The sequence below is a fragment of the Gymnoscopelus microlampas genome (assembly GCF_963454915.1).
Source record: "Gymnoscopelus microlampas genome assembly, chromosome: 16".
Lineage (NCBI taxonomy): Eukaryota > Metazoa > Chordata > Actinopteri > Myctophiformes > Myctophidae > Gymnoscopelus > Gymnoscopelus microlampas.
In genome coordinates this window covers 41,854,005-41,864,762 of record NC_139953.1, presented here as the reverse complement: position 1 = coordinate 41,864,762, position 10,758 = coordinate 41,854,005, and the positions used below count along the sequence as shown (strand labels likewise).

General features: G+C 40.9%; 1 protein-coding gene across 1 annotated transcript; it reads right to left on the bottom strand.

Moving 5' to 3' along the window:
- Nucleotides 1–6,143: 6,143 nt before the first annotated feature.
- On the bottom strand, nt 6,144–9,047 carry rps29 (ribosomal protein S29). The gene is made up of 3 exons (XM_084082921.1): nt 8,935–9,047; nt 7,163–7,262; nt 6,144–6,269 (listed from the first exon to the last, which is right to left on the bottom strand). The coding sequence occupies exons 1-3, from the start codon at nt 8,994–8,996 to the stop codon at nt 6,261–6,263; spliced, it is 171 nt and encodes a 56-aa protein (XP_083939047.1). The 5' UTR covers nt 8,997–9,047; the 3' UTR covers nt 6,144–6,260.
- Between the last annotated feature and the right edge of the window lie 1,711 nt (nt 9,048–10,758).

The window sequence follows — 10,758 nt, the reverse complement described above, 5'->3', positions numbered from 1 at the left end:
ACACTCACGATAATCGTATCACAGAGATTCTAATTTATCGTGAAATTGTCCTCCGTCATACACTGGGATCAATTCACCTTTGCTGAGCTGCATATCCGATACCGCTTAAACCCTCTAGAATTGGTAAAATGCACATGTAAAGAACGTACTTGATGCAGTCTTTTTTTCACTCTCTAAATCTCTTTGCCAAAAATAGCAGATCTACAAGCTTACAACACGTCGCGTTGCGACGCGTTGTGAGCTTGTAGATCTGCTATTTTTGGCAAAAGTTCCACCCCAGACTTTGGTACAGGGGTTCAAGAAGTGGTTAACAAAAGTGGCATTTTAAGACTTTTAAAGGAGTAGTTCACCCAAAGAATGACATATTTTCTATGAATTGCACACCCCATGAAGCCTTGAATCCATGGATTTATTTTTGTTTTTGTGGCATTCCTAAGACAACAATTTGATTCCCGTCTCCTACCGGCTAGTGTATCCGGTAGGAGACACAAAGTAGATTATTTGTGTCTCCTACCGGATACACACCCGGTCATCAAATTATTGGTTTAGGAATGCCACAAAAATAAATCCATGAATTCAAGGCTTCATGGGGTGTGCAATTCATAGAAAATATGTCATTTTTTGGGTGAACTCCTCCTTTAAGCATATTTTGATTATCGTGATAATTTCGTAAATCGCAATAATTTTGGTCACAATAATTGTGACATGAAATTTTCATATCGTCCCATCTCTAGGGCACATACAGTAAACTCACAGTGGACACACACACACAGAGTAAACTCAGTGGACACACACACAGAGTAAACTCAGTGGACACACATACAGTAAACTCAGTGGACACACACACAGAGTAAACTCAGTGGACACACATACAGTAAACTCAGTGGACACACACACAGAGTAAACTCAGTGGACACACATACAGTAAACTCAGTGGACACACAACAGTAAACTCACAGTGGACACACACAGAGTAAACTCAGTGGACACACATACAGTAAACTCAGTGGACACACAACAGTAAACTCACAGTGGACACACACAGAGTAAACTCAGTGGACACACATACAGTAAACTCAGTGGACACACACACAGAGTAAACTCAGTGGACACATACAGTAAACTCACAGTGGACACATACAGTAAACTCAGTGGACACACATACAGTAAACTCAGTGGACACATACAGTAAACTCAGTGGACACACATACAGTAAACTCAGTGGACACATACAATAAACTCACAGTGGGGCACACATAACAGTAAACTCCCACATACAGTAAAATCCCAAAGGAACAGAAAGGATGTGAAAGGCTGCCAACTATAATGTCTTTTGCACAATTCATGCATATTCACAAAAAAAGATCCAAATCCTTATAGGCCTATCCCACTGGCACCGAGTAAATTCCCCATGAGCCCTGCCTTGCACATATAGTGTGTGTGTGTGTGTGTGTGTGTGTGTGTGTGTGTGTGTGTGTGTGTGTGTGTGTGTGTGTGTGTGTGTGTGTGTGTGTGGGAGAAGATAGTAAAAGACGCAAGGGCTCACTGGTGCTGTGTTGTTGTCCCTGCTGGCCAATGCCGGGCATTTATTAAACAAAACCAAAAGCTCTCTCCCTCTCCGGGGCGGCTACATTTAATCTCACAGTCTCTAGCCGGTTGGTTTAGCAGTGTGCTTCTCCCACATTGCACCTGCTCTGTGCTCTGCCCCAACTCTCTCTGAAAAAAAATAAACACAAAAACCAAACAACCTAATGACTAACTGGCTGCAGCTGCATGTGAGGCCGCCACCTGGAGACTGCAGTTCCTCACATGTCCAGCGGGTGGAACCTACGGGCAGGAACGCAACGCAGGAGGAGGTAACAAATCAAAAGAGGGGGGGGGGGGGGGGGTTCTGTGCTGTTCTAAAGAAAACCACCTGAAACCAGAGAGTTGGAATAAAAAAAACTTTTTTTTAAATCAAAATTCTACTTGAGTATCCTATCTACCTGCGTCTGTTCACGAGGTAAACATTTCAAAATACTAGTATTTTTGTCCACTTCTGCCTAAAGGAGAGCTGCAGCATGTCAGCATTTTGGACCCACGAGACCTTCATATTAAACTCTCCAAACTGCTTGGTGGACAAAGGGCCAAGGGCACTTGATATGTGATGGATTCTGAAGGATCTCCATAGCACTCTTGGCAGTATTTTTCAAGTGCCTGCTGCTTGTGTGAAATCTAAATAGGTCCCAACGTTGAACTACGCTGAAGCACTGCTGCCATCTAGTGGCGTTACACCACTTTTGCAATCCAGAAGAAGATAGGCCTAACTTGCAGAGGTTCCCAAACTTTGTGTCAGCTCAAAGATCCAAAAGAGAAATGTGGTGTCTGTCTCCCCAGAACCCAAACATACACAAATATATTAGTCAGGGGGCCAATACAGAAAAGTGCTTCAGAAATTACTTTTGCTAACATGTTTAGGTAAAAGCTGACACTAAAAATAGCCGATCTCCAAGCTCACAATGTGTTGTGATGCAAATGCAATGCTATTTTTGAAACATGTCCCCTCCTGAAAGGCTTTTGAACATATAAAGAATTTGAGAGAAAACACTGTAGGAAAGGGTTTAAAAAATAGCGGGATATTTACTCCCATAAAAACGGGTGACCCCCTGGGCCGGGTCGTAACACTGGACCCAAATTGGGGTCGCGACACTATGTTTGGGAAACACTGAAATCGAGCAAGGGTTCCCAAACTTTTCATGCCAGGACCCCCCAAAATAATCATATCGAACTGGGGACCTCCCACCCTAAGCACTTGGAATTGTAGGAGTTGAGACATTACATTTTGTTTGACTTGGTTCCACAGACAAATGGTGTTGTGAGCTTGTAGATCAGTTATTTTCAAAATGTTTGCCTCTTTCTTATACGTCATTGACAATTTGGCCAATTCGGTATTAAAAGTCATTAAATTGTAACTTTAGAAATGCCGAGATACCCTGTATAGACTTATACTGTATGTTGGTTTGTTTACTGTTGAGTCAGAAAACAATTTTGCACATTAAAATCATCTGAGGACCCTCACAAAATAATGTGGGTCCAGACCCCTAGTTTGGGAAACACTGACATAGAGGAACTGATGGTGGAAAGCCATGGTTCCACCTGACTGAAGACCTCCATCTGTTGCTCTGAATAAAACTAGCCAGAAAAAAACCCTGTTTCACAGCCTGGAGTCAACAACATGCTCCACTTGTCATGTTTAACATCCACTAACATCTAAAAACAAACAAACCTCGTCCCATTTCTGTTCTGTCATCTTTCCTTGATTGTTTTAAAAGCACCCTGTAAGCGCTTTTGAAAAGTGATGTAAATAGATTACATTTATAATAACCATTTACTCCACTGAGGATTAAAAAAAACAACCATTCATTGAGCAGCTGTCAGTGTGTGTGTGGGGGGGGATCATCGTGTTGCATAGCAACTAGTTTTTTGAGCTGATTTTCTTTTTAGATTTTGAATATGCACAGCACAGCAACCATATTGGAAGGAATTGGGCCTCTTCCTTACTTCCTTCACAGGTGTTACCAATGTTCCATTTAGTGTAGCACAGTGTTTCTCAAACTTTTTAAATTTCAAGGATGTAAATGTACCCCGAAGGGTCCATTTGGTTCCATTTGTACACTCTCAGAGTTACACACCCGAAAGGGGCCATTTGGAAACCTTATGACCCCTGGACCACACTTTGAGACCCACTGGTGTGGCAGAGTGTTTCCAGTGAGCCAACATGCACCATATCAACACCCTGACTCTGTTTGACCAGAATGGAACAGAGCCTTCATTAGTATCATTGGCAATACCTGTGAAGGTAGTAAGGAAGAGGCCCAATTTATTTCCAATATGGCTGCTGAGCATAGAGCCTGTAGGGACGCCCGGTTGAAAGTGGTAGAATCGGGACAGTTAAATAGCAGTGCAATTTAGGGATAAATGGTGCACTGATTAACAACTCAGCTAGGTCAATCACACCTGTAGATCAGGGGTCAGACCAAGGACCCCTTAGCTGAGGAAGAGATGAATTAGGGACCCCCACTACATATTTTATACAATTGTGTTGTAAACGTTTTCATAGATAGCTTCAGTATAGTTTGACAGCACTATCATTAGTGCAAATTTATGTTTTGTTCTTTTTTTTACTCGTTAGCTAGCTTCTCTATTAATTCATGTTCATGTGTATTTTCAGACAGTTCTTTAATCACTTAAATCCTCAATACGTTGACCTTTGCCTCTTTACTTAGTTTGCCATGTATTCCCTCTGCACCAGACCTCATTGCCAAAAAATAACAGATCTGTATGTTATTCTTTTTTTGGCTAATGTTCCCCTGAGAATAGGGATGTTAGGGTTCAAGGGGTTAATGTAAAAAAAAAAGATTTTAGTTAAAAATGTTGTTTAAAAATATATATGTATATTCAAAGATTTGCTAAAATAGCAGATCTACAAGCTCATAGCGAGGCACTCGGTGCCCCGCTATGAGCTTGTATAGCTGCTATTTTTGAATAGCCGGTTATTCATACATTTGAAATATGTCACCTAGTATACTGACATGTCCAAAATACACCATTTAATGTGGTTATGGTGTTCACCAGATACACCTTAACATGCAGTTCAAATGCATCTCAAGAGTTGACAGACACCCCATCCAGCCTTTTTACTCTCTAGAACAGTGGTTCCATGGGGTTCTCACTCAAGGCTATCTGCACATAAGACCCAATACCAAATTGCCATAATATGTAAGGGGAGGCATGCGTTAATCCGACAGACCTTTTCTCCGACTATGTGGCATCCGCGTGCGGTTAGGGTTAGGGTGCGGGTTTGGTTCGGGTTTACTGTTTAATATTGTGAAAATAGCCGATCTACAAGCTCACAACGCCTCGCACTGCGAGGCGTTGTGAGCTTGTAGTTCAGCTATTTCCACAATATTTATCTGTGGAACCAAGACAAACTAAATGTAAATTAATGCCTACAATTCCAAAAGTGCTCATCAGGGTGGGGGTCCCCTGTTCAAATGTGATTATTTTGGGAGGTCGAGGCCATAAAAGTTTGGGAACCCTTGCTCTAAAAGCAAAATAAAACGTATTAACTTCAACGTATATCTGAAATGGAACACTCTGATGTTAAGTTTGTCCTCTTCAGCCCAAATGCACAGTTCCACCTTCCACTCCAGCCACCCATGAAAAGAGACATTCATCACAGCTTTCGACAAAATGATTCCCCCTAAAGGCTCCACTTGACACATGCCTTCTGTTCATAGTACCTTTAGAATATTTTAGTTTGAGATACATGATGAAAATCCCAAAACACACTTCAAGTATCATATTGGCATATAAGCAGTTTTATCAAGTTGACTTATGGTTCCTATAAAAAGATGAAGGGTAGCCGTATCACAGTGGACAGTGAGTGGAAATGTAAAGGCCTCCGGTTCGGGCCCTAGCTCTACCAATGTGTCTTTGAGCATGACACTTAACCCCTAACCGCTCTTACAGCACTGCATTAACAATCCATTAAGACCTGAGGCCAATTACTTCTTTTTCATAAGTCAATATTTTTCAAACAATTTCACGATTTTTCTAAAATGTTCAGAAATAATAGATGTACAAGCTCACGGCACAAAGTGACTCACTTTGAGCTTGTATATCTGCCATTTTTTAATAGCCATCGCTAAAATCTAAAATGACATGCTTTCCCTGTTATAATGGTTAATGCTCTGCTTAATAGTTAGGATAGGTTAACTAATGCAGAAGACAATTGCAGGTACATGCAAATGTCCTTGGCAAATACAAACAACTAAAGGGGACACAATTATTATTAAAGAGGTTAGACTGAGATTATACTACAGAGATTTGAATGATGCGGTCCAAGACTACACATTTGATTCCAATTGTTTTTGTCAATTAAGTACTGGTCTTCTGACCTGGCATTCTAACCCATGTCATTCTAGTGGTCATTACTAAACAACCATGCAAAGTGTCAGATTGATATTACAATTAGACCCGATAGCTTAGACTTCACCTCAATTACGTATTTTCTGGTGGCTAACAGTGTTGTAGTTTGCACTTTGCAGCAACAAAAACATTTCTAAAACACATCCATCATTGAAAAATAACCACAGGCAATGTTTGTTTAGAACAAAAGATTTAACATTTATTTGCAGTGCAGAATCCTTCCATCTCAGCCTTGCAGATAGAACACCCAGGCGAGGAAACTTCTATGCACCTCTCTTGCATCCGCATGATCAGTCCAGCTGTGTGCACACAAAGTAAATAGCATTTAATACCAAGCAAACAATACATGGCAATAACCCTGCTTTCATAAATCATACTATACATAAAACAAACTATTTTAGACAATGACATCCTTACTGGAAACAAATCAACTGAAAGAATACCAACTAAAATGCATTTGATTAAAGTCAGTTCTCAATTACAGTCACAGCCTTAAACTGACCCCATTCACTGGTCTAACATCATAGTGGACAAGTCCATGGCCTGTATTGTCTTTGTCAAAGTGTAAAGCCTAATTCACACTATTGTACAATGGCGTCGCTTGCCAAAAAGAACTGATCAGGTGTCAATGCAAGGCATGGTTAGCTTATAGATCACTTCTTGTCTGCAAGTGACAACGTCATGCAATGTAACTGGATATGTACCGATACCATTTTCTCCTTCCTGATATCGATACCCATAACTTGAAATATTGGTCGATTAAGAGTACCTATCCAATACCATTGTGCAATCTTAAAAGACGGTGGTTCTCAAAGTGGGGTCCAGGGACCCTGAGGGGGTTCCAAAAGGACATTTACAAGTCTGTTAGATTACAAAAGGAACCAGATGGGCCCGTAAGGGTCCATCTGGTTCCTTTTGTACACTCTCAGAGTTATGAGGGACCTCAAATTAAAAAGTTTGAGAAGCACTGATCTAGGAACAAATAAAAAAAACCACTAATAATAGTTTAAGTGCAGCTCCAATTCAAGATATTACTGTAAATGAATCGTGATAAATGACATGGTATCTGAATGGCAGAGACTTGCATACTCGATAGCAGCATCTTTAGACTGTATCGGCAGCTTTTCTGGTATCGGTACAACTCTAAATGTAAGCACCACATTACAGAGAAGGTTACAGCTGGTGTCGTTACCTTGACAAAGCCAATGTCCTTTGCATACTGCCTGAAGCACTGGCGGCACATGTTGAGTCCGTATTTACGGATCAGTCCATGTCTGTTCGAGCAGACCCGGCTGGAGAGAGCAAAAGAGAAAAGACATCGATGTTATTTTAGACACATGAGGGTCCACTCAAAAACGAACAAAATACAACACTACAATATATGGACGATATACAATACAGAATTACTATAGGGGTTAAAATATACAGACACCTGTACAAAATAAAATGAATGACAATATGGACACTATGTAACTATTATAGAAAACCCTTGTTGATCAGGCTATCTGCTAATATTAAGGGAATATATACACAGTGAATTTGTTACGTTTGAGGTTGATGGGATTGTGGATTTAACACTAGCATTATTATATTTTGCAGAGTCAGCTGTAGCTGCACACTAGCATTTTTTTGTGGCACCGTTTTGCTTTATTATTATGAAACTGTACTGGGCTGGCTTTATCATAACATTAAAAATACAGATAAATACACTTATTCTATTATAATTATTGAATCTTTAATGTATTCCCATGTTTCCAAACACACTGAAGGAAAACCTTGTGTCACTGTGCAAAAACTGTCAGACGTGATGATTTAAATCAATCTAGCCAAAACATGTACATGGAATTCCTCAACACAGCATGAGTTTTGTACATGTGTGCTAGTCACAACAAACATGACTGCCTTAATATCTAGACCAGGGGTCTGGGGACCGCTTTGGGGTCCTCAGAGTTACAACAGGGGGGCCGCCAAATATTAACCACTTGAACCCTAACATCACTATTCTTCTTTATTTGCTAAAAATGGCAGATATAAGCTTGTAGATTTGCCATTTTCACTGACGAGATGTAGGGGTAGAGTTGAATCTGCAACATAATTGTATACAAGTATGTAGTGTGGGGGTCTCTGCTCCATATCTGTCTCAGCTAAGGGGTCCCTGGTCTGAATAATGTGATTTAGAGCTTAAGCCAGATTATGCGCGCAATATCAATGTATGTGTTTTACTACAACTGCACGTGCGGGGCTGTATATAATTAAATCTAGTAGGCTTTAAAAAGATCCGTTTTGACATCGTATAATTTACACAGATGTAATTTGCATGCAGGGCATATCAGCCTGTGCTTATTACAATTTGCATCATGGAAATCATCCTAGTGATGTAAACCACATGTATTTACGTTATTCACCAGCCTCACATTTAGCGCTTCAGCTGCGTCAAATAAGTAGTATTTAGCTTCTGATGCTTCCTGCTTTTATCAATCATGACAACTCTTTACGCTGTTACTTTATTATTTTCTTTTTAATACGCACCGACCCTGAGAAACGGGGGGGAAAACGAATATATGTGTAATGTGAACTAGTGAGCATCTCTTCCCTATTCGCTCACCTACCGGTGAGAAACAAAAGAGGAATGTTTTAACCGAAGCATCCCACCATGCTTCTGTTCTCATTCACTGCAACCACAAGCTTACTCAACACGTCAAACTTTAACTTAAACACGACGACAACAGAACCCAGACATAAACCCAACTACACTCGGGGATGTTTAATATAATGCTAACACGGATTAGCATTTTTAGCATCCTCCTCCGCCGCCATATTGGCTCGGCCCCGGCCGTCCGCTCCATGTGGTCGATGCACACAGCGGGGTTAAGATTAAACAATGTTCCGGACCCTCAAACCGCACCACACGGACCCCACGGTGAACATATAACATTAATGCATATGTTACGGTGTGTTACTGACCAGGATCGGGATCCCTGGCCGTATTTTCGGGGGTGACTCCAGTAGAGCTGCTGATGGCCCATCTTGTCGCTTTAGGCTCGTGTATCAGAAAGGAAGGAAAAGGAGCGGCGCCTGCGCAATGAAGACTGGAGGAGTCCCGCTCCTCACTTCCTGCCTGTGGGATGGATGCGCAGCGGGAGGGCGCCCCCTGGCTGTCCGGAGGAGCCGAGGAGCTATAATTCAACTCAATTCAATTAAATTCCATCTTTATTTCAGACCCATATATCACAATAAAAACACAATACAATAAAAAGAAAAATAACAGAGTAAGAAATATAATAAAAAAAGACTTCCACAATGTTCAGCTTCAAACATACAGACAAGTGTGCCACTATTGTACAGTGCTGGAAGAAGTAGACTATTCACATGTTTTTACTTAAGTAAAAGTATTAATGCTGCAATGTAGAAACACTCTGTTAGAAGTAAAAGTCAGGTATTAAAAATGTTACTTGAGTAAAAGTACAAAAGTATTGGCACCAGAATATACTTAAAGTATCAAAAGTAAACTTACTCATTGTGCAACATGTCCCATTTCACAAGTTTTCAAAATGTATACAAATCATTTGAAAATAGTAAATCTACACTATAGATTAGACAATTATAGATTAGACAATAGCAAAGCGACACGTTGTGAGCTTGTAGATCTGCTATTTTCAAATTTCCAAAGTATATAGCCTATATAGCCTATAGCAGTGTTTATCAACCTTTTTGGTGCCAAGGCACACCTGGCATAGCCAAAATATCCCAGGGCACACCTAATAGCGTCTTCTGGCCCTGGGTGCATCTCTTCTTTGCTGGTGGAGCTTTCATCATCTTGTAGTAATAATACTGAGTGCAGGGTACATGCTTTGGCATGTACCCTGTGCCCCTTTTATACAGTGCCAGGTAGGACAACATATTTGTATTCCTATGGTTGATGGTCGCTACACTGAATGGACTCGCTGTGTGTGAAACGGATGATGGCCGTATCGATTGACGGACGATCACCGCTATTGTTCTCGAGGGGCTGGGTTCACACTTTCTTCAAACGGCGCGGCACACCTCAGCAGTACTCGCGGCCCAAAATTGGGCCATTTGCCAGGGTTGATAAACACTGGCCTATAGGTCTGAAGTGGTTTCGTAATAATCAAAATATACAAAGTAACTAGTAACTAAAGTTTTCAAATAATTGTAGTGTAGTAAAAGTACAATGTTTGCCTTTGAGATGTAGTGGAGTAGAGGTCAAATTATTGAAAATTGGAAATACTCCAGTAAAGTAAAAAAAATACCTGTGTTGACTGTTGACTTGATTCTATATGATGTTATTGGAGTTATTTAATCATGTTGTTGAAATCTACAATGTAGTGTGTGTGTGTGTGTGTGTGTGTGTGTGTGTGTGTGTGTGTGTGTGTGTGTGTGTGTGTGTGTGTGTGTGTGTGTGTGTGTGTGTGTGTGTGTGCGTGTGCGTGTGTGCGCGCGTGTGTGTGTGTGTGAGAGAGACTCAAATGGCACTATCTATCTGTCTATCTGTCGATCTCAAAGCTCTGCTACCCCGAGCTGACATCCCAGGTTGAATCACCCGGAAGGTACTGTACCACCAAGCCACGCCCTGACACACCCCGAGTCAAACACCAAATGCCTTGACTTGAGAGGAGCTTTCTCCACCGCGGTTGTTGGAGACATTACATCATCAAGTATAGAGTTTATGCCTTTAAGAAGAGGCAGAACAAACACCTCCTCAGTGTATGTGAGTGACTGTAGTCCCATAATGCTCAAGGACATTTAATCATTCTACATTCAGTTCAT

Excerpts from the sequence above, each read along its gene's own strand:
- rps29 (XM_084082921.1), bottom strand. The coding sequence starts at position 8,996 with ATGGGCCATCAGCAGCTCTACTGGAGTCACCCCCGAAAATACGGCCAG. Across the intron at positions 7,263-8,934 it reads GGCCAGGGATCCCGATCCTG|CCGGGTCTGCTCGAACAGAC; the intron begins GTCAGTAACACA and ends TGCTCTCTCCAG.